This window comes from Pelobates fuscus, chromosome 9, assembly GCF_036172605.1.
Source record: "Pelobates fuscus isolate aPelFus1 chromosome 9, aPelFus1.pri, whole genome shotgun sequence".
NCBI classification, from domain to species: domain Eukaryota; kingdom Metazoa; phylum Chordata; class Amphibia; order Anura; family Pelobatidae; genus Pelobates; species Pelobates fuscus.
In genome coordinates this window covers 86,860,897-86,886,016 of record NC_086325.1, presented here as the reverse complement: position 1 = coordinate 86,886,016, position 25,120 = coordinate 86,860,897, and the positions used below count along the sequence as shown (strand labels likewise).

Here is a 25,120-nt window from a genome sequence, read left to right as displayed (position 1 = left end):
CATTGAGCTGAAGTGGTCTGGGTGACTAGATAGATAGAAATAAGAACCAAATACTACCAGAAATATAAAGAGGAGTCATGTCTGAAATCCCAGCAATTGGATATCAAACCCAGACACACAAAGTATAATGCAGAAGGTCCTCACGTATACCAGTGTTTTCCAAATGTCATATTTTGTAAAAAAAAATATTTTTAAAGGAATTTGTGGTCAATTGGAAAAGTGCTTGTTACACAATCCTCAAGGCTTTTTAGTTACATACATTACAGACATATAAAAGGTGGATTTATATGAGAAACGTAGATTTTTACAGCAGGTAAAATCGACTTGGCCCATATAAATTTTCAATTTTCTCTTTAAACTGTACAGGCTTATTCTGGATATTTTCCTGCTAAATTAGCAGTGTATATATCCTACATTTTCTTCAAACCTTCCATTCTGTCAGTCTGTGGAACCTCGGCTAGATTGCTTTTGCTATTGCTATTCAAAGCATCAAGAACTATATATTTTTTTTTATTTTTTTTTTAAGTGAATTCTTAATATGTAAATTTTGTCCTTGCTACAGAAGGTCAATGAATGTTAGTATCGTGTATGGGTACACAATAATTTGTTCACATTTTCTTTACATAAAAAAAAAAAAATCCAATTTCTTTTTGCTAGACGGGCTGTTTTATTTTTGCAGTTTTTTTCTGGCTCTGTAGAAATGCTGTATGTTCTGATTTCATTTAGTGGATAAACAGCAGTTTCTCTTGGCTAGTGAGAATGTCAAATTCTTGATGACTTTCCCACAAGTCAGATGAGGATATCCTTGTTCAGCTCCAGGACACAGATAAAACAATCATGTCTATATATTACCTATGCCAACATTCAGTCTATATGTCTACAATGGAATCTACAAGTTATCTAAGTTCCAAACAACAGCTCTCCTCCCTCTCACACCAAGAAAACCATAAGAACCAATCTCAAACTGACCTATATGATTTAAATTCGAACTTACAGGTAGAAAGATGAAATGCTACTTTAGTGAAAGAGTATTAGATATTAGAATTAACCTTCCATTGGTTAACACAAAGAAGAAATGCAAGGATTATTTTGTATTAACCATCCACAAAAAAAATATGAAAAAAATAATCAAGTATTATAATAATTTAAGATGACCCAGATGACTTTTTTGTATCATGGCCTGGTTTTATATCCATAATTGTTCAAATGTTTTGCAATGATTAAAACAGTTCAATGTCCGGTAAAAATCTATACCTGTAGAACTGTCACTTTTATAGAAACTACACCATTGAATAAAACGTTGAAAATCACCTATAATCTGTTAAAGGACCACTGTAGGCACCCAGACCACTTCAGCTTAATGAAGTGGTCTGGGTGCCAGGTCCATCTAGGTTTAACCCTTTCTTCTATAAACATAGCAGTTTCAGAGAAACTGCTATGTTTATAATAGTGTTAATCCAGCCTCTAGTGGCTGTCTCATTGACAGCTGCTAGAGGCGCTTCCGCGCTTCTCACTGTGATTTTCACAGTGAGAAGACACCAGTGTCCATAGGAAAGCATTGACAATGCTTTACTATGGACTGGCTGAATGCGCGCACGGCTCTTGCCACGCATGCGCATTCAGCCGATGACGACAAGAAGGAGGAGGAGAGGAGGAGGAGAGTTTCCCGCCCGGCGCTGGAAAAAGAGGTAAATTTAACCCCTTCCTCTCCATCCAGCCCGGCGGGAGGGGGATCCTGAGGGTGGGGGCACCCTCAGGGCACTATAGTGCCAGGAAAACAAATAAGGTCCTTTAACCTTTTTCTCACATGACTGAATACTGAAAATGGGGCAGTCACCATGAAAACTAATGGAACCAGCAAGCACCACTTTTTAGAAAAGAACACTTAGATAAGTCTCCTTCATATTAAAAATCCTGTAAAGCGATAATTCCCCTTTAAACCTTCAGTTAATAAAGAACTGATGATAAAAATAAATAATTAAATATGGATTGCAACATAAGTTGGTTGGATGCACAAACTAGTTTTCTAGTAAATCCTTGTGAGATGTTTCATATGGTGTATTTGACCTGGCGCATCCCCAGCATCAATATGTAATGGTACACTTAAAATAAGGTTAGACTCATTTGTGCAGTAGAGTTTCCCTTTAAGCTTGTCTGTTTGATGCTGGATACCAAAATCACTGTATTGACATTTTACATGGGGTCATTCTGAGAAAATTTGGCTTATTTCAATAAAGATTGTTTTTCCTTTCACCGACAACTGACAATTTACATAATATACCATTAGCTCCCTCCAGCATAGTTCCTCTAAGAGTTATCTAACAACAGCAGACTAGAACATTTGCAAAGTAATACAATAATGTCTTAGTGTCATGTTAATGAAGTTATCTGCAATTTTATAAGCAGAAAGAGAAGGCATAGCTGCAATTTATCAGGATGCGCCAAAAGACAAAAAAAAAAAGAAGATAATACTAACAACAGGTAAATTCACAATAAGGCATGATAATATCCCTACAAATCAGATTATAACAACAAAAAACAAAGGATAACTCAAAAGAGTTCCAAGTATAAAAGATGGCGTGCCTATAATAAGGTGGCAAATATATAGAGAAAAATTATTTCCTTGAGTATAGCAGCACAGTGGGATCCTTAGATCTGGAGATATGGGATTGTTATACTGCAGCAAACTAAAGTCCAGGGAACCTTGGGATAATAATAAAGAGAAAACAATAGTGCTCTCTGTATGGACCAAGCCAGAAAAGTAATGTAAGGAGAATTACTCACACTTTAAAGAGCAGATACACCGCTCTATGAATTAAGCATAGGTGGTGTAATCCCCGCCAAGGATCCTAGAGTCTGGTCCGCAGCAAAGTACTGGCACACAACAGCAATATCTAGTAGTGATGGTATGAGGATATAACAGATGGACTTCGCAACAATATCGGAGCCAGGAAACCCAAAAACGAAAATAAAAAGTACGATACTGCTCTTCATATGATGTAGGTCACATAAAAAAAAAGAGAGAGGAATGTTACTCACACTTTGCAGAGCACACTGCTCTATGAATCAGGCGTAAGTGGTATAATCCCCACTAAGGATTATTTGATCCGGTCAGCTTTCTCTGGAGAGGGGTGGCAGTATACCTGTAATAAGACTGGTTTGGAGTTTCTCACAAAAATTAGCGTCACCCTTCGTCAAGGGTATTAAATACTTATACATTTTTGTGCACCATATAATATTTGGAGGTTGAAATATCAATTGTTATGATGCCAGTAATTGATGGTTGCTGCACAAAAATAGTTTTTGCATGTTTTGCAATGTTTTTGCATAGGTTATATTCAATATTTGCACTAGCTAGAGGGTTTGCACTAATACACTTTATTAATAAGGTTATAATTATTATATTTAATAACATAATAACATATTCATTCAGCATTCAGTGTCAAATCAGTGCTTTTCACATCTGAGCCCTATACAAAGTATAGGATTTAGAATATATACAAAGGACCAATTTTAAACTAAATTGAGGATGCATATTCGTAAATTGTAATTTTAAGTATTATTTGACTACCGGCATCAAGTGGGAAAATTGTTGTGTTTTTTTTTTAAACTTGCAAATGTCCTTCCTAGACTGCTATATTTATTACATACTTTACCAATAACCATACCAAAAGCATTATTTCAAAAAGTGCAATCCATCTTTGCTGCCTTTATATGGGCTGGAAAAATACCACACATAGCATACTCGAAGGGGTAGGTTTACCTAAAATATTACATTATCATAACGCTACTCACCTAGTATGTGTGTATGACTAGTCATATGACTCATCAAGTAACGAGAGAGTGTGTGTGTGTGTGTGTGTGTGTTTGTGTGTCTCTAAAATGTTACATATCGATATACCTACAAGTCACAGAAATTAGCAGGTTCAATTTCTGTCCAGGCTCCTGTGTTGTCTGGACCAGAATATTCTTAGGAAATAACAGTGCTCCCAGCAACCATATAGTTGTACTATTGCCATACCTAATCACTAGTGTCATGGAAAATACAGACACAGATTATTCCTGGAATACCATTAATAGCATGTTTATATATTCATACCAAGCCATCTGATGTAATGTTAGCTTGGATTTACAAAGTTATGTCCAGATTACAAGATTTTACAAGCATAACCATCACCTTATTTCTATTATGTATAAACTTGTACTTACTTAAGTGACTAAGTCATCCATATATTGATTTTCACCGCACTCGTGCAGTGTTAGTTATTTTTTTTGTATAAATATGCACAGAGTAATTGTCATAATGTAAGCTTTTTGCAGAGCCCTATTAAAGACAGTAGGCACAACAGATACATCTCTGCTTTCTTAAAGAAACACTCCAAGTACCATAATCTCAACATCACTATGGTAACAAGGAGTGACCTGGCATCCTCCCAGAGTAAGCAGTTAAATAATTCAAGAACGTGTTGCCAATTTATCGGGGTCACCTGGGCGCCCACACTGCAGGAGAAGCTCAATGTCTTTGCAGAGCTAAGCTGCACCTGATAAAGCTAATGCTTTCAGAAGAATCTAAACAATGGGTTGCGGATGCAGTTTCCCATAGGGACTCAGTTGTCAAACAGTTCTTAAATGGAGTGAAAAGTATCTCTGGAAGGTTTCCAGGCACTCATGACACCATACCCTCTACAGGGGCCTGTAGAGGTTATTAGAGGTGTGTGCAGAAGCAGAATAAATTCGGGGGGGGGGAAGGGGTGCAAAGCCATAATGTGTATAGGCACTGTCACTCTATGGTCCCACTGGGTGCACTTGGCTTCCCTTGCCCTATGCCCTATGCCGCTGGCGTCCTTGGTGGTTATGGTGCTTGGAGTGTTATGGTGCTTGGAGTATTCAAATTTTAACTTTTCTTTGACACTTAACTGCTTAGTTACTTTCATAGCAACACAAGGTGACCTGCAGTACAGGTTTTATTAGAATTTGAAAAGTTATACTTCACAAAAACTCTTAGGATCTGTGCCTGAGGAATTTATTTATTATTTAGTTAGTTGTAAGGAGATGACGTCTGACATAGATTTAGACATAGACACCTCCACATGACACTAGACTTGTTCAGATCAAAAAAATTATTAAGCTGCTCGAATAGGTGTCTGTTCAGCTCAACCAAATTTTCAGAAAACCAAAAAGTTTGCTAAACCGGAAACCTCCACATTGCGGAGCGTGATTCTGTTCGCTGCTGTCCATGCTGCGTGTGGGGGAATTTCTGCAAAACAGCGAGCACACCATGTAACCAAAGTGGGGCTTTAAATAAAATTATGAAGTCTGGGGAACATAATTGCCCCAATGTGTGGGAGCAGGGGGGCCTAATGTCAATTACAGTTCTTTAGACCTATTGACCTGTGACGATACAGCCCTAATATCGTCCGTGGGTACTTCCATTAACTTGCACAGCTGATCACTTTACTCAGAGCTATGGCCTGGGCTTGGAATTTCTTAATCCACCAGCATTCACATTAAAGCAGATCTTGCATAGTTGCAGGAAGGAAAGAGAAAACCAGCTTCTTTCTTGGTACAAACAGCAACTGCCTTTATTTTCATTTCACATCAGGATATACAAATTACATTTCCCTTCCCCGATCTGCAAGTCCACCTTGACAACAAAAGCATACCTAGATCGGCCAGGCAGATATCTCAGCATGGGGGGAGGCTCTGCATCTTGTGCCATGTGACACATTTAAGTCTACTTTTGTCACATGACCCCCTTATTATTATTTAGTTGGAGCTTGGTAGTGTAGGTAGTTGTTTTCCACTTGCGGTGGTAGTTACTAGGGCTTTGGGAAACATTAGACTCTGGGGGGGGGGGGGGGGGGGGGGGGAGCTACATAAAGGCAATTTGTAAGGTTGGCAATGGCATGTTCATCCTCCTTTTCTATATTATTTTAGAGTCCCCACTCACTGCCTATGCATGGGCCATGGTGGGCACTAGGTCTCCCCTTTATTAATATTAGAGCTCCAAACTGCCACCCATGGGTGGGTGTTGGTGGGACATTAGATCCATTACATTAGATTAACTGCAACAGATTAACATAACAGGTGTCGAATTCAGCACCCCAAAGTAGGATTCACATTTTTAGCAGATAGAGGTGGTGACAATAGGCTGTGGGAGGTGGGCCAAAGAGACCTATGGAGGAGACAGACAAAAACATTTGGGTGGAAATGAAGATGCTAGTGGGGTAGACAGATGGTGACATTGGTAAATATAAAGGAGAGTAAGGAAGATAGTCACAATGGTTGTATATAGTTACAGAGATTTGAAAGATGGTAACACTGTGTTGACAATGGAATTATAACAGAACATAACAGATGGTAACATAGTGGGATGAGATGTTGAGATGGTAAGGGCAAGTGGTGACATGTGGATGGGAATAAAGTTAAGTAGTAACACTTGGGGGGGGGAGGGGAGGTGGTGATATCAGCCTAGGTAGAAGGGTGACACTGGTGGGGGAAAATGACGTTGCCAGCACTGAAGAGGTGAGATGTGAACACTGAGATTAAAACAGGGAGATGAAGACACTTGGAAAGGAAGGGAAGGAACACTAGTAAAAAAGGGAAGGAACAATAGTAACGTTGGTGTAAAAAAATATATTTTTTATAGGGAGTTGGTGGTATCAGGGCCGGCGCCACCTGTAAGGCAACCTAGGCAGCCGCCTAGGGCGCAACTTAGCAGGGGGCGCCGGATCCCTGCACCCAGTCATTACCAGTGCGTCTCCTCATGCTGCGCCACCTGAGCGCTTTAGCAAGCCCCAGGCGGCGCAGCACTGCTGTGTGGGGGCGGCCGGATTTGAGTGACCGGCAGGAGGGAAGCGCAGAGCGCTCCATCCTGCCGGTCTCTCAATGTAGCGTGGCCGGGCGGCGCGTAACGCAGGACAGGTACCTCTGTTTCCTGTACCCGGCCGCCGGCGGACTGACAGGAAGTGCTCACTTCCTTTCAGTCCGCCAGTGGCCGGGTACAGGAAACAGAGGTTCCTGTCCCGCGTTCTGCGCCGCCCGGCCATGCTACATTGGCAGGAGGGAAGAGGAGGGTAAGGACCACTGGGAGAGGAGGGAGGGGGACAAAGGACCACTGGGGGAGGAGGGGGGGGGAACTAAGGACCACAAGGGGGGTGGAGGGGACTAAGGACCACAAGGGGAGTGGAGGGGGAGGGGACACTAAGGTTCACTGGGGGAGGAGGGGGGGACTAAGGATCACGGGGGGAGGAGGGGGGGACTAAGGACCACTGAGGGAGGGGGGACACTAAGGACCACTGGGGGGAGGAGGGACACTAAGGACCACTGGGGAAGGAGGAGGGGGGGACAAAGGGGGGACAAAGGACCACTGGGGGAGGAGGGACACTAAGGACCACTTGGGAGGAGGAGAGGGGACAAAGGACCACTGGGGGAGGAGGGGGAACTGAGGACCACTGGGGGAGAAGGAGGGGGGACTAAGGACCACTGGGGAAAAGGGGGGACTAAGGACGACTGGGGGAGGAGGGGGGACTAAGGACCACAAGGGGGGTGGAGGGGACTAAGGACCACTGGGGGAGGAGGGGGAGGGGACACTAAGGATCACTGGGGGATGAGGGGGGACTAAGGACCACTGGGGGAGAAGGAGGGGGGACTAAGGACCACTGGGGGAAGAGGGGGGACTAAGGACCACTAAGGGGGAGGGGACTAAGGACCACTGGGGGAGGAAGGGGAGGGGACACTAAGGATCACTGGGCGAGGAGGGGGGACACTAAGGAACACTGGGGGAGGGGGGGGGAGCAAGGACCACTGGGGAAGAGGGGGGGGAGTAAGGACCACTGAGGGAGGAGGGGGGAAGGTCCACTAGGGGTTTGCCAGAGGGAGGACCACTAACGGGGGAAGAGGGGAAGGACCACCAAAGGGGGGGGAGGGAGGACCACTGAGGGAGGGAGGACCACTAAGAGGGGGGGTGAGAAGACCACCAAGGGGGGATTGCAGAGGGACAGGGGGCCAAGGGAGAACACTGAGGGACAGGAGAGAAGGGGAAATCACTAATTGACAGGAGGGAGAGCACTATGACATAGAAAAAAATAAAGAGCTGATCCCCTCTCAGTCCCTATCCTACCCCACAAACCCTCTCTTTTACACTACACACATACACAATTCATCCCCACACACACACACAACATACAATGCATCCTTACACACAGACACACCCGAAACACACAATGCATCCCTTACGCTCACACAAACACTCATTCTCTTACACACAGAAACAAAATGCATCTCTTACACACTCAATGCACCCCTTACAGACACACACTGCATTCAATTACATACACAGAAACACACCTTGCATCCCTTACACACACACACACAGAAACATACAATGCATTCCTAAAACGCAAACACACACTGCATCCACTATACACACACTACATCCCTTACACAAATTGGTATCCCTATACACTACATTCTATAAGAACACACACATTACATCTTCTACAATAACACATAAAACATCCCCTACACACAAACACTCCACTACCTGTGAGAGAACTCATGGGTGGGCCATGTAGGTGGATTTATGTGTGGGCATTGTAGGCATACTCACGGTCAAGCCCTGGGGGCCCAGACCTTGAGCTGTGTAAGGGGCCCCAAAAAATGGCGCTGCTTCCTGTTCTACACCAGGCCTGTGGAGCCAGACTGATCCCATCATCCGCCTATTGTCCTCATCTGGTGGTAAGTAGGCAATCGAATATATTAATAGTGGCACTAACCTCTAATTTACCTCACATTAAATGGATACTATAGTTACCAGAAGCACTACAGCTTAATGTAGTGGTTCTGGTGTCTATAACCTGTGCCTGTAGGCTTTTTAATGTAAACACACTGTCTTTTCAGATAAAAGACACTCTGTGCAGACTGACGTTGGCCCATATGGCAGAGCATATGAGCGGGGCATTGTGATGTCACATGGTGGGCAGGACATATGGGGGGGCTGAAATTTTTTTTTTGCCTAGGGCGGCAAAAATCCTTGCACCGGCCCTGGGTGGTACCTGTGGTTTCATTAACTAATGAAGTAAATGTGTGAATTAAAACTGGATTGATAAATATAGATTGATATACGTTTGAAAATATATATGACTGGAGAGTTTTTATAAACTCTTTTATCCTTTTTTTAAAATGAATATAAACCCATTGATGTTTTCTGCATGTAGCATAGATTAGCCAACTATAAAACAACCTGTCTTTAAGGGACAGAGTCTAAGAAAGGAAAGGAGTGAGTCTAAGTAGGGTTTATATTCTAATGATAACTAAATTCTAAAAATAGGGTTGAGCAGGACATCTTGTAGTGATGGAAAAAGATAGCTTTAAAGCAAGGATTTGGAATCTTCAAAACATTTAAAATGTAATCTTGGAATTAAACACCCTTAAAGGTAAAACATTTTTTTTTTTTTTCAATACCATGTAAAGACAAAATATTCTTGTTTCTTCCAAATGTATACATTTTTCAATAATTCTTGACTTGCATAACAGAATTCCGGTTCATTGTGAATGTTATTTCTACAGAAGAGATTTCTGATCCTCAATCTGGAGACAAGGACTACCCATGTGGAGAGGAGACTATCCCCGTGTTTGAGTCTGTATTACTAGAGGAAGGGGAAACAGTCAGGAAAATAGCCGTGGTCACCGAGGACCCACCATTGGCGGAAATTCATGTGTGGATAATTCAGAAAGGTAATAAGAGAATCTACTCTTGGCAGACTGGTGCACAGAGCTGGGGCATTGATCTATGCTAGACATGGTCATAATCAAACACGTGTTCTCTTTCATCCCAACACAATGAGCTCTTGTTTTTGGTAGATATCCTGAGCCAGTTTTACACAGAAAAAATGTCTAAGGAAGAATTTGAAGAACAGCAAGAATTCAAGCAGATAACAAGAACTACACTAAGTGAGTGTTTTTTATAATTAGGATAAAGGGGACAATGTTTTCCAGAGGGTTTTGTGTTTCTGCGTTTGAATTGCATGCATGGGCATATACAAAAGGACACTTTAATTCACCCAAAAAATCCTTAATTCGCAATAGTAGTGAAGCTGTATGTCGAACTCATGCAGTAATTATTTCACAGAGATTATATATTTATTAGCAATAAAAGAGATTATATATTTATTAGCAATAACAAATAAAAAAAACATTAATTTAAACCTGTAAAACAATGTACAAATCAGACCTTTAACCAAAGATTCCAAAATGTTAGTTTGACTATTAAAGATGAACAGAAATGAACAGTCCTATTTTAATGCCAATCATGAAGTGGTTAATGAGTTGGCTTTTCAGGAGAGGGCTGGCACTTGCCCACCTGGCCACAAGCATTCAGTGGTTGTGAGCTGCAGCTTCACACCATTTTTTGCAGTTTAAAATAGCAGGAGGTGTATTTTGTCACAATAGTGCAAAACTCAGGAAGCAGGTAGGATTGGTGCAGTGCCTTTGAGAGCCCAGCATCGTACAGGCTTGTGCATGGACTGGTCAATGTTCTCCAGGCCTGACAGGCAACTTGGATATTTCCCAGTACTCCTGCAGTATCTGGAGTCTAGCAGGCTGCCATATTGATGTGTGTGTATGATGTCCCTGGATACACTTTCAAGTGATTGCATGGTGAGATGAGACAGTGCTCAATACATTCATAGTACAAATCAGCTGACATTATAGTCAATGGAGTTGTACTAAATTCAATCCATTTGAATGTCCTGTCATGCAGTGTAGACCATAGTGATGGAGGCTGCAGATATATTTGATGTTAATCTTCTCAACTCCAGCAGACTCCAATGCTCCGCACGAGAAACATCCCAGTAAAGATCTGTGATTTTGTGTTCCCCCAAGGCTGAACGTTGCTTTTATTTTCAAAATTCAGATGTTTGTCAGCTTTTTATTCTTTGGAAAAAAAAGGGCTAAGTAGTTTTTCCATATTTAATTTAGATATTTTTTCAGTGAACACATTTATATCTCTCTTTTTGGAGGTACGTCATTTATAGGAATGAAATCTCTATTCTGCTTCTACAGGTTCAGAATATTTGGTGTCTTTGTATATATCACCGAGAAACACGGCAATAAAACTAACGCAGGGTTATTCACTAAGCACTAGTGAAAAAGACCTGAATTCCAATTCGCAATGGCAATTCTCATATTTACTGAAACTAAATACAGTCGGAATTCGTTCAAGCCCGAGTGAAACTGCAGCAATCGCCCGGATGCATTCGGTGTTCAGAAAAAATTGTGCTTTTGCATCTGAATCCTATACATATATAGAATTTAAAAGATTCACAAAGCACAGTTTTAAAAACAATGTTGGGCCAAATACATCCTGTCAGGAATATAGGTGAACCTATACAACAAATAGACTTTCCATGTACAGGTCCTCAGAGTTGCCAGACTAACGGTAAAAGCGTCAGAGAGAATGCAGAGGTCAGGGACAGTAGAAATACAGATGAACAACTAGCCAAGGTCAAAAGAGTACAGTATCCGGAGAAACATATGAACAGACAAAATCAGATACACAAGGAAAGCGCTTCTGGGCTACTAGAACTGCAACAGGGCAACATGGAGTGTGAGAGGTAAGTATATATAAGCAGTACTTAATTTGTATTGGTCCACATCATAATCATGCACCAAATTCTGTCTGGCGAATCCACCATTCAAACCCAAATTCGGGGGAGGCGGGGCTGGACCGCCGAGCTGGATGGTCGCAAGTGAGACCAGCTCCTGCAACCTAAGGCCTAACAAGCAATACAATTAAGTTTTCTGGCACAAAACTGACCGGCAACGGCGGCCCCTAATGGGCAGAGAGCCCTGGATCCAGGTTGAGGCTGGCCCAACAGGCTTCAGTCCCCTGGAGGAGGAATCCTACCTGACACATTTGAGGCCTACTCCGCAGGCGAGCGGGGCGGACGGCCGCTGCCCTGCTGCACGCCGTTCAGCGCTCAGAGTCGGACCCGCGGGGAACCGGCCCCGTACCCCCCCCCTCTGGACCGGGGGGGTGATCCCGGTCCCCACTCTCAAGACCTAACCGCCGCAAGCACGACAGGCGAAGCTACAGGGCCGCCAAGACGCACACCCCAGGCACTGTCACCAAGATGGCGGAGTTGCCAAAGGTACAGACAGGACTGCAGCCCAAAGCACTGGTACACCCACTCAGCAAACATCCCACACGTACCAGTCACGGCCGCGAAGACTCCCGCCCAACGGTGACCACAAGATGGCGCAGACAGCGGAGTCCTTTCCTACACGCACACAGCCTAGGCGAGACCACGCCGCACAGTGATGCGAGGGGGCCAGCTGGCACCCGCCAGATCCTGCATGAAACCGAGAACCGCAAAGCAACTAAAGGCAAGCAAACTTCCCTCAAAGCACCAAGCCTAGACATGGACATGGAGAGCCCAAAAGTTACAGCCAGAGACACTGTATACCTGCAATGTCAACGCAGGCCCTCACAGCAGCAGGTGGAGGGGGCAATCACTGAAACCTACAAAACCACAGCTCACCATGCACCAGCAGGACTTTCAAGCATCCCTGTCACCCTTCCCTACGAAAGGTATGGGCTGAAAGAGAAACCACGTGTTGGGAGACGTGGAGGTCCGGGCCTGGTACCCCTGATACAAAGGACGCAAACGACACCACATTGCAGCCTCCTAAACCGGGACTAACTAACAACATGGAACTCTAACGTAATATCCACTGCTTGTTCGTTTTAATTTACTTTATTTACGTTACTTAGCCATGCTCTTTATTTACATTTTGTCTAGCTCTCTCATAATAGCCTTCTAACGACTGTATACGGCCTCAACACAAGCGTCAGCTAAGCTCTTAGATTGCCTGTCATCCGCTAATTTAATGACAACAAGCCTGCTTGCCTGGCACTATCTGTGCTTATCTCACCTGCTATATACTCGAGCCACGTAGGCACATACAATATCTAAGCCCACACATAATCGTACATATCTAAGCTTCACATATCATTAGCTTGTCATGTAGCACGACATGCAGGCTATGCATAACCGACCTAAGCCCAGACCACTTCAATCACAAAATGCACGGCTGTTACAAATATACATTAACCTTAACATAAAAATGTGCCGACCGCTTTAAATGTTTAAACCTTGATATCACATGTTTCATTGTGAATTATGCATGTTCTTGCATTTGTTGTTGTGACAGTGCAGAACGATCTGTCAACCTGTGCACAATAAAAATAAAGAATTAAAAAAAAAAAAAAATTTGGTCCGGCAAATTCGCCATTCAGACCAGGCCGCTGAACAAATTGGGTAAACCTATTACAAAACAATGGTTTCAAGAGGGACGTGTGAAACGTATTATGGATACGAAGTGACTGAGAGAGATCCAAATAATACGAGACAGGATTTATCCACTGAAGAACTCTATAAGGACCAATGAATTTAGGAGTAAATTTCATGGAAGGAACTCTGAGACATATATTCTTAGTGGATAACCAAACCATATCACCAGGCAGAAAAGAGGGACGGTGCCTGAAGACGATCAGCAACTTTTTTCTGTTTGAGATAAGGTGTTCGGAACCTGTTCCCACATAGCACATAAAGTAGCAAGATGTGGGTATTCCCTTATACGAAAAAACACCGGAAAGGACACTAAGCTGAACACAAGAATCTGATGTATTCCAGTAGAAGCATGAGGAGCTGAATTTCTAGCATGGGAGCACGCCAGTCGGACTATACTAATGCTCAGAAGAAAAACAGCGCAAGTACAGTTCCATTGATTGGTTTGCTCTTACAGCAGCTCCATTTGTCTGAGGATGATACGCAGAGGAAAATGACCTCCAGAATCTGGAAATAAACTGTGATCCTCTGTTAGAGACTATTTCATGCAATCGTAATATCTCCTTACCAAATACTTCTTGGTTGAATAAATTGGCCCAAAATGGGTATAATGAGTCTTCTGGTTTCTTTCTCTGAGACAAAACTGCACCTACAGCATATTCCGGGGTATTCACTTCTACAATAAAGGGTAATGCAATGTCAGAATGAACCAAACTGTGGGCTAAAGGAAAAAGCATTTTTAAAGTTTTAAAAGCTCCTAGCGCCTCAGATGTCCATTTGTGTGTGTTGGTACTTTTTTGCCATTTTAGTTATAGGGACGATTATAGTAGAAAAACGATTTATGAACTTTCTATAATAATTTGAGAAACCTATAAAACATTGAATGACTTTCGCCCCTGTGGAAGCAGCTGTGAACATATGGCCTCTAGTTTAGTAGAATCCATACTAAACCCTGTGCATTGTCATCCTTGTACCCACACCTGTGGGAATGGGCTAGGGGCTAATTGATCAAATAGACATGCTGTTGTCCTCCCAGTTTCCACCAATGAACAGCTAGTGGGGACTTATATACTATTCATGGAGGAGGACCTAATCTCCATCCCTAGACACCATTATTAGCAGTGGGTAGGGCCCAAATATTAATATGAAAGGGGGATGGACCTAATGTTCTCCCCATCCCCCACCCATTGGTGATGGTTGGGGCCCTAATTATAATATTCAGGTGGAGTGCCTAGTTTCCCCACCAGTGCCCTACACCTTGGGCAGTGGGGCTCAAATGAAACAATGAGGGAATGGAGGGACTATTCCATCTCTCCCAAATCCACTAGTCACCCCCCATAAAATAAAATCAATTTTCTTACCTACCCCTCTCACCATAATAATTGTGAAGGAGGGCAATTAATCTAATATCTCTGAAAACAATACTTACCATCTGAAGTCTTTTTTTTTTTTTTTTATAATTCCTCTGTTCTTCAGCCCCCAAAAATTGGGGGAGTAAAACTTTTTCTCTTTGGGCAGTAAGACTGGGGTTGCCTTTTGGGCTGAAAGTTGTTAGCCTGCCCGTGTTCCAAATGTTCACTTTCAAACATGGGAAATTACATAACTCTAAATTAAAGCTGTAAAATGCACCACAGTTTTACCTGTCTTGGGGAGAGTCAGATTTGTACATTCAAACAGAAACATACAACAATGTAATAAACTGTGTTTGGCTTTGGAATATTTTGAAGCAAATAAGATAAATTAAATTAGAAATTAATTTAATAATAAAAGTTCTCGGAGGGGGCGTGGCTGGCGGCCGAGCAAGCTGGACGTGTCCGGATAGAGCTCCGCTGCAGCCACGGTGCCAACAGCCTACAATAGCCGAAATTCGACGGAATTTATTGGAAACTTGGAGTGCCAGCATAGGGGAACTGTGATGGATAAAAAGAACCCGAGAAAGCAGACGAAAAAACCGTCGGAGACGGTTACATTGGTCCCTGACATGTTCGCGGCCACCCGTGCTGCACGATTGAGCACTCAAGATGGCGGACGGGAAGGCCTGGGGACGCCGCGCTCGCCCTCGAGCCCGGGAAGCAGCGCCACGGTCGGGGCCTCTGATACGGACACAGGTCAGATTTTAGCAAAACTATCGGAAGTGCGCACCTACCTGGCCACCGAGATCGTCCGGAATACTGCTGAGGTGAAGGCCGAGATCCAGACCTTGGGCGCGAGGACGGCGGAGCTAGAAGGCCGGATGGAAACCACTGTCCGGGCCCATAACGACTCTGCTGCCCGGATCAATGCACTGTCATCTCAATTGCTAACGGCCGAAGCAGCGATCGAGGATCTTGGTAACAGGTCACGGCGGAACAACATTCGCCTCCGTGGCCTGCCGGAACAGGAGGGGGAAGGCTCCCTCATAGACGTTGTCCTGGACATTTTCAAGCCGCTTCTTCCAGGGGTGCCGGAATACTTGTGGCACGTCGAACGGGCACACCGGGCGCTTCGGGCCAGAAGGGCGGACGACAGGCGGCCGAGGGACGTCATAATTAAGTTCCTGTCTTTCCAGACGAAAGAGGCTTTGATGAAACGGGGCAGGGAAGGACCCATTGTGTACAAGGGGAATTCCCTGGCCTTGTACCAAGACCTGACCCCGGCGACTCTGCGGAAGCGACGAGACTGGCGTCCTATCACTGAACTCCTGCAGCAGGCCTCAGTCAAATATGCCTGGGGTCATCCTTTCAGGTTGCTGGCCTTCAAAGATGGCAGAACCAGAATCTTGTTTGCAGATGGCGATCCGGCGGGCTTCCTGAGAGAGCTGGGGATCCGACCTCCGGAGGGCTTCGCAGTTCCGGGAGCGGCGGCGGAGGTCCTTCAGGCCCTCCCTCGTGAATGGTATGAGGCGGGCGAGTGAGTGTGATCGGTCTACGCTACGCGAATGCTGGTCGGCTACCGGTGGCTCCGGGCGGTGAGCTTTCCTGGGGGGGTCCCTGTGGTTTGGGTCGGCGGGCTGCAGGGGCTGCATTCCCTTCCCCTCCTTTAGATCTCGGGTCAGATACAGACACGGGTCTCTGTTATGGGCAGCGAGGCTCCCCAAGAATGGCAAGTTCGGGTTTTTTTTCGGCCCCGGGCGGGCTCCTTCTCTTTGGGGCGGGCTAGGGTTTTCATTATTATTATTACTATTTTTAATGCTGTTGTTGTTATTACTATATTCATTGATTTGCATTATGATTTTATTTATTGCTATTATGGTCACCGATAGTATCGTTGTCGTGGTTATGCTTCGGCTGCCGGTGCCCGCCCACGTTTCCCTATGGACCCTCTGGTTTGAGCCCCGGCTCCAGTTTGCTAATGTGACCACGGGAGGGGAGGGATTTGCAACGTGTCGCTAGTGGGCTCTGTCTACACAAACTTTGCTGGACTGACATGGCGGTGGGCGATTTTGCGTTTTAAATGTTTCATCTTTGTTTTCCACATCTCCCCTATCCATGGTTCAACAATTGCCGTACGTGTATCTCGCATTCTAGGCCTGGGGACTGTGGGACTGATCTGGGGGGCGGGCGGAGGATTTTCAGATGCAGTTGGGGTGTGTGCTGTAATATGTTTGTGATGGTTCACGGCCGCGTTGTGTTGCGGAGCATTAGCCTTAGGCTTATATGTGCCCTCTCCCCCCCCCCCCCCCTCCCCCCCCCCTCTCCCTCCCCCCCCCCCCCCTCCCTCTCCCCCTCTCCCTCCCCCCCCCCCCCCCCTCCCTCTCCCCCTCCCTCCCCCCCTCCCCCTCCCCTCCCTCCCCCCTCCCCCTCCCCCTCCCTCCCCCCCCCCCCCCCGGCTTTGGGTACGAATTGTGCTGCCCCTTAATCTGGCCTGGACCCTTTTGCACATTTACAACTTTAGGGTTAATTATGGGGGGCGGTCTCTCCCCCTGGGGCGGCTGGGGATATTCCATTGCGGGGATGTAAAGAAGTTATATGTTCCCCCGTCCGACAGGCGACCCCTGCTGAGTCCCTCCCTTCTTATTCTTCTGAAATCAGGCGGCTTTGGGCTGACGGGGCGGGAAGGCTGACCCCTCATTGCCGGCTCTTAAGGTCCGGACCATTAGCATTGGCGTGGTATATGCACGTTGTTTTTCTAGGATATTTTTAGATTGGCACCCTAGGGGTGCTTATCTTTTTGTTGGTCTATGTTTTTGCTACTCTGGAGCCTTTTTTGGACTCCGGGAGAGCTTCAACATACTCCCCTATTTTCCCTGGCTATAGGTAAGCCCAGGAGTTTGTTCTCATTGTTACTTTTCTTTCTTTTTCCTTCTTATACTTTCTCGAATTTTCCTTCCCCCTCTTCCTCCCACCTTTTTCACAGCCCTCTTCCCTTCCCCCCCCCCTCTTTGAGCCTTCCCATGGGAGGGGATGTTGATATACTCTATTACACCTCGAAGTGCTGCTCCGGTCAGTGGGACCCGGGTGGCTATATGTCGGAAATGTATTGTTTACTACCCCTAGGGTATTGTACTCAGAAGAATGTAGCCAGGAGGTTGGGCCACCCCCTTAATCACTACCAATGTCTTTGAAATTGTTAACCTTAAATGTCAAGGGCCTCAACGCTCCAAGCAAACGTCGCCTTATGTTTAGGGATCTCAAACGTAAGAATCCGGATATAGCGTTCCTGCAGGAGACACATATACCGACCTCAGCGAAATTCGCGCTTAGGGATTATACTTTTCGGACCGTACACGAGGCGAGGGCTCTAAATAAACGGAATGGGGTAGCGGTGCTTATACATCACAGATGCCCTTTGCGGGTGGGCACTGTTACGGCCGACCCGGGTGGGCGCTTTATATTAATTTCGGGCTACTTATACTCTCATACCATCCACCTCCTCAATATCTATGCCCCCAATGACCCCTCTGTGGATTTCTGGGACAATATGACCCGGATGGTGAACGGCTTATCTCCTGGCATGGTGGTGGTGGGGGGTGACCTTAACGCCACGCCATGTCCAGCGGTGGATAGAGGACAATGCAGGGGACTCCCGCGGTCACACGGGAGAGGCAGACAAGATAAGTTGCTACATTCCTTCTTGCATCATACCGGTCTCATAGACATCTGGAGAGCACATCACCCTGATCGACGAGATTACACTTTCTATTCGGCGCCCCACGACACCTACTCTAGGATTGACTTGTTTTTAGTTAACTCTTGTTCTGCACCCAGGGTGTCGGGCAATGCGATTGGCTCCATTACATGGTCAGATCACGCGGAGGTCACGCTGACCCTGGATAGGTTGTGTGTGGCCTCTCCGTGGTCTTGGAAATTGAACACCTCATTACTGCATGATCCGGCTGTGGTTGAAACTGTTCGTAGGGAATTGCTAGAATACTTTGCGCGAAACACGGAGGCTGGAATTCGACCAGCCACGGTGTGGGCCGCACATAAAGCGGTAATCAGGGGTATATTAATTCGCGAGGCCTCCCTGAAGAAAAAACGTAAAACACAACTTTTATCATCTTTGCTAGAGGCTCTGGGGAAAGCGGAACAAAAGCACAAAACGGCACCATCATCCGACAACCTGTCGGACGTCCGTAACCTTCGATCTTCGATACGCGACGCACTTACTGACGACACCGCTAGGGCTATGACATGGTCCAAGAGGACCTTTTACGAGAAATCCAATAAAATGGATACGTTATTGGCTAGGTCTCTCCGCCCGAGACAGGGACATTCGCATATAACAAGGATTAAGGGTGCTTCGGGTAAATTCTGTACGGATCCTAATGAAATCGCTCGGGTTTTTACGGAGTACTTCACGGGTCTTTACAATCACTCTAATGGGACTGCTTTGGACCAACAACGCGAAGCGGAGGATACCCGGGCCTTTCTGGCACGCTTATCCCTTCCGGTATTGCGGGGTGTCGAATCTGCTGCCCTCGGGGCACGCATATCCGCCGAAGAGATAACCGCTGCCATTTCCATGTTGAAAGGCAATAAAGCCCCAGGCCCGGACGGTTTTGAGGGCAGCTATTACAAGACTTTTCATGGGGAACTTGTTCCCCATTTGGAGTCGTGGTTTAATGATCTAATGGAGGGAGGCATGCCGGACCGGGATATGTCACTGGCGGATATCGTACTTCTGCCAAAACCGGGGAAGGATGATCTTACCCCGGGTAGCTTCCGCCCCATCTCATTGATCAATCATGATTCAAAGATCCTGGCAAAAATATTAGCTTCTAGGCTGAACCCCCTACTCACTAGATTGGTACACCCGGACCAGGTGGGCTTCGTACCCGGACGGCAACTCTTCGAGAATACCAGGCGGAATGTCGACCTTATCTGGAGGCAAACAACTAGAAAAATCCCAACGTTGTTATTGTCCCTCGACGCGGAGAAGGCCTTCGATAGGGTTAAGTGGCCCTATCTCTTTGAGGTCCTTCGCCATTTTGGCTTACCGGACACTTTCATTACCATGATCAAGGCAATGTACACGGACGTTAAAGCACGGGTTCGGATTTCGGGGGCGTCACTGACGCCCTTTCACCTAGGGAATGGTACCAGGCAGGGATGCCCCTTGTCCCCCTTGCTGTTTGTCCTCTCCCTGGAGCCCCTTTTGCAGGAGATACGTAGTAACCCGGGAGTCCATGGGGTTTTGATCAGGGGTCAGCGGTACATAGTGTCGGGTTTTGCCGACGATATATTGCTGACCCTAACAGATCCGATTGGCTCTATGGGGACACTGGCGGAGATATTGGATACCTATGGCAGGCTCGCCGGGTACAGGGTGAATATGCCTAAATCGAGCGCACTTCCTCTCTGCATGACTGAAACAGATATAACAACTATCGGGGATACCTACCGGATTAGGATAGCGAGGGACCAGATCAAATACCTGGGGGTACGGTTGACAGCGAATCCAACACATCTATATACACAAAACTTCTCACCTTTGTTGCGCGCCCTGATCACCGATATGGAGAAATGGATAGACAAACCAATTTCTTGGATTGGTAGAATCCATTCGGTGAAAATGAACGTGCTGCCCAGAATCTTGTTTCTGTTCCAGGCTCTCCCGGTTAAGCTGACTAAATCTGACCTAGACGGGCTCCAGCAGGCGATAGGTAAATTTATTTGGCAAAATAAGAGGCCAAGAGTCTCCCGAAACATCCTATATAGGGCCAAAACGAGGGGCGGCCTGGGACTCCCGAATTTATACTTTTACTACTTGGCGGCGCAGCTGTCACAGGTAGTTCTATGGCATTCCCCTCCGGAGGAAAGGCGGTGGGTAGACTTGGAATCGTCTCTCATGGGTCCCGACTTACCTCAATTTCTGATGTGGGTCCCTAAGGAAAACCGACCCTCGACCTGCATCGAATGTCCGGCTATAGTGAATTCCCTGAGAATTTGGGACGCTACCTCGACCAAATACGGTTTATCACCCGGGCTTTCACCCCTAGCCCCCTTTTTGAGAAACACGGCCTTCACTCCTGGACTGGAGGCTAGAGACTTCGGAGGCATTGAAAGCGCAGGGATACAGCGTCTTTGCCATCTGTACAAAGGTGGCTCCCTAGTAACGTTTGAAGAATTGAAAGATAGGGCCACATTGCGCCCTGCCGACTTTTTTCGCTACCTCCAGATTCGGAACTTTGCCCAAACCCCTTTGATTAAGATCAGTGCCCAGAAATCGCTCACATTCTTCGAAACTATATGCCTCAAAGAACGGTCCCCTGGGGGCCTAATCTCCTTATTATACACTCACCTAAGTTCGAGTACGAAAGAATGGGGGGACCTCACTTACATATCTCAATGGGAAGCCGATTTGGGTGAGGAACTGGAAGGCATTGATTGGCAGGAAATTTGGGATGCTGCGGCCACTTCCTCTATATGTGTCTCCATGCAGGAACAAGCATACAAAACCATCTTCCGGTGGTACACCACACCGGTAAAATTATACAAGATGCGTAAATCGCCCACAGACTTATGCTGGAGAGGGTGCGGTTCGCAAGGGTCGTACCTACATATGTGGTGGGATTGTCCCAAGGCACAAAAATTTTGGAGATTAGTGGCCGGGCTTCTGAAAGATATCTTTAACAAAGCAGTTAAATTAGACCCCTGGGTGTTCCTCCTGGCCAGATCTTTGGACGACTGGTCCAGGGCGGAACAGGCGTTATTGCATAAAGTGAACCTAGCGGCCAGGAGAGCACTCGCCCAAGCATGGCTACATAGCGAGGCTCCCTCGCTTGACGCTGTCATACAGAAAATCAAGGATGCTTTCCTCATGGATAAGCTAACGGCGCGGGTCAGATGCACCCTCAAGAAGTTTGACAGGGTTTGGGCCCCGTGGATAGATAGCGGAATAGGCGATTAAGGCCGGAGGGATACGATATCTCCCCTGAGCCCTCGCTTCGAGGGCGGACCACTCGACCCCGCCCCACGCCCACGAGACAGCGCCCTGAGAGGGTCCTCCCCTGCCTTAAACTTCATACCCTGGAGGTGGCCCCGACCTCGGTCCAGTGCGTTGGGCTTCTAGATCTATACCACCTCATATAGCTATATAGCGCTTAACCCACGGAATACATTCATAGTCGTTGACGGCTAGCAGTATATTGCACCCCCCCCTCCCTACGTCTTTTCCTCCCCTTCCCTCCCCCCCCTCCCCCCTTGGAAGTTCCTCTTTTCTTTTTCATCTATCTCTCACTTTTCTTTCTACGATCGTCTCCATTTTCACCATATATCATCTTTTACTCTGTGCCCTCTATAGCATAACTCTCACGACCTCTGCATAGGGAACCGATGCAACACTGTAGATGCGGTTGGTCAGCTAGACCATATTGATGGTACAGAGTGGGCCAGTCCACCCTCGCGGGGGTTTCGAATGTTTTGCTGGGGATAGACGGTCTATTTGATATGAACACATGCCCTACCTCCTACTGATTACGAGTGCTACGCTAGATCGAACGGTGTATGGGGATTGATCATTTTTTATATTTCTTAAAAATTAAAAACCCAAGGCGCTGCACCATGACTATTTATATCCCGTTGGAATATGGCGAACAGACAACAATTAATGGAGACTCCGTCAGGATTATCCGCTCAGTGATTTATCTACTCTCTTCATGTACCAGTAACTGTATTTTTGATGCTTTCCTATGCAATGTTATAACCATCAGTCACTGCTGGTTTACTGTTGTCTTTTTGAATCCATGTGGTGCTTTGCCTTGTTATAAATAAAGAATTTAAAAAAAAAAAAAAATAATAAAAGTTCTCACCAACTTATGTTTATTTTTAAGGCCAGTGGAAAATCTTCAGTGAGGGAGAAACACAGATCAGTCACACGTGTGAAACGCAAATTTGCCGAACAGAACTGGAAGATTTAGTCAAGATTCTGTACCTGGACAAGCCTGAAAAGGGCCATTGTTGAAACCAGTACTAAAGGGAAGAGAAAACCAGAAGCTGCCTAGAGACATTGGATTGGTAGCCGGACTGCGGCCTGATTCTGCTTAAATCAACATTGTCGCCAGACCCAGAATGTAGGGACTATTAAGCATGGTGTGTTGCAGAAAGTAATTGGCAGATCCCGGTGTGTAGGAGTCTGTGAGCAGTTAAATGCTTCCTCTTATGCCTTAGAGGGCTGGCATCAACTCAGAAAAAAAATACAGGTTTCTTCTTTATGAGAAAAAAAAACTGTTTATTTGGAAAGTTAATATTAATGGAATAAGCATAACTTAGCTCAAGAACAAAATGCCCAAGATGTACAAAATAGAGGACATGTGTGTATGTGTGTGTGAATGACTTTTGCCTGTATTGCTGCCGAGTCGATGAGACCCTTTTCTCTGTACAGCGCTGTGGAATATATTGGAGCTTTACTCATAATAATAATAATAATAATAATAAATAACTGTAATCATTTTCTGATGTTTTGTTATAAGGTTACATAATAACATGCCATAGGGTGAAGACAGACTCCTATTCAATCTTTCACTCACTGCTGCTGTTGCTGTATATCCAAAAAGTTATAATCTATTCCAACGGTGCCTCAATATGGGGGGAAAAAAACCTTGATGATAACCAGCGTTCTTACTGGATTAACAAAATATAATTAATATAGTCCATGTAATATAATATATCCCTGTATTTTATTGTCAACTAAAAAAAAAAATGTCTTCAGTATAAATGCAGCTCATTGAGAAGTCTTTGCAAGGTACTGCTAATTCATTTATGCTGATTGTTTGTGATGCGAGGTTACACAATGTGGGTTATTTACAATTATTGGAAATAAAAAAACAGAATCAGTGTTTTACATGCCAACTGCTTCACTTTTGGAATAGTACCCAAAAATTGTGCTTTATATTTAACCACCAACTGGCATTTGGCTGGTGAATATGACGGGTCACTGGGCATTTGCCCAGTTTTCGTGCTGGCCAGCCTAAGCATGAAATAGGGTTCATAGCATTTACTGGAACAGGTACTGTGCAGATACGATAAAAATATTCATAATACTTCAAAACTAAAACACTCTAGCAAAATAACACATTAGTAAAGTGCACGTAAGTTCCTCATTCAAGTATTGACACATGATGCCTGTATGTGACTATTTAATGAAACACACGATGAATGTGGAAACAGATCTGGTTTTTTTTTCACCCAAAATTGTTATGTATTGACATGTCCCACTGTAAAACACTGTAAAAAAAATGATGACCCTCTCTTAAATTGTTTAAGTATTTTAGTGACCCAGAGTGATATACTGTAGAGCAAAATACAATTTTAAAAACAAAACGTCATTAGAATCTTCCCAGTGTCAGGAATTAGTAAAGGCTGGACTGCCAGAGTAAATCATTTTAGCTGAGAAATTACCTGAGGCTTAGTAATGGTGATGTGCCTGTTCTAACCATTGGGAGGCAACTGATATAGCATGGTAATTTGAAATTGGCACATGCCCAAGAGGTTAAGAAACACTAACCTAGAATAAAATCAACACGAAGACAGACAGTGGGAAATAGTGAAAAATGAAGTGTAAGACTTAAAGGGACAATGTAAGCACAATAACCGTTTCATTAAATGGGTTTAGTGCATTGAGTCATCTGGTGCTGTCCCTCCTTTCAGTGTTAAATCATTTTTAGGCAATTTAACACTAACTAAGGGTCTATGGCCACTCACACACAGCCTGTCCCTACTGGATGTTTGGCTATGGCAGAGATAACACATCTACATATAGCTATACCAAATTATACCAGCACTGGGTGCTGTGATAGGCTGAAAGTGGTCAGCTGACAGTCTCAGGCAATCACAGCTACCTATTGCTGCTTCCTATTGCTTCCTCATTCGCTCAAGCAGTACAGAGGGGATGAGGCTGCTAGGGACTCTCGTTTAACCTTAAAACAGTAAAACCATTTTAACGCTGAATAGAGGAATAATGCCAGGGGCCTCCAGACACTATTACCACGATTTTAAATGCTAATAGATGTAACTGTGTACAACTGACACTAAGTTACATTGACTTACAAGCGGCAGCCGTATAATAATTAACAAGAACCCTTAAAATTTATGTTTTTACATGGCACAGTATTATAAGTACTACAGCTTATTGTAGTGCTTATAGTGCAGGGTCTTTGGAAGCTGTGTCACGGCTGTGTCACGGTTAGCGCCAAACTTTTTCTATGTCCAAAGCCCTGGCCACCTGCTGCAGCTTAGTTACTAGAAAAGTAAATTTTATCGTAAGTCGTCAATGTGGTACTAAGAGTGCCCTTATAAGGGACCGTGCTTTCTGAGAAATATATTTGAATTCTGCACATAAAAGTAGCA

General features: G+C 45.0%; 1 protein-coding gene across 1 annotated transcript in view; it reads left to right on the top strand.

Moving 5' to 3' along the window:
* The window catches only part of CHRDL1 (chordin like 1), a 113,259-nt gene extending 88,437 nt beyond the window's left edge, over positions 1 to 24,822 (top strand). Inside the window, exons 8-10 of the mRNA XM_063432149.1 lie at positions 9,571 to 9,738; positions 9,865 to 9,954; positions 22,606 to 24,822. Of these exons, the coding sequence (XP_063288219.1) occupies positions 9,571 to 9,738; positions 9,865 to 9,954; positions 22,606 to 22,736 (389 nt within the window). The 3' untranslated portion in view covers positions 22,737 to 24,822. The remainder of the gene's footprint in view (positions 1 to 9,570; positions 9,739 to 9,864; positions 9,955 to 22,605) is intronic.
* Positions 24,823 to 25,120: the final 298 nt, after the last annotated feature.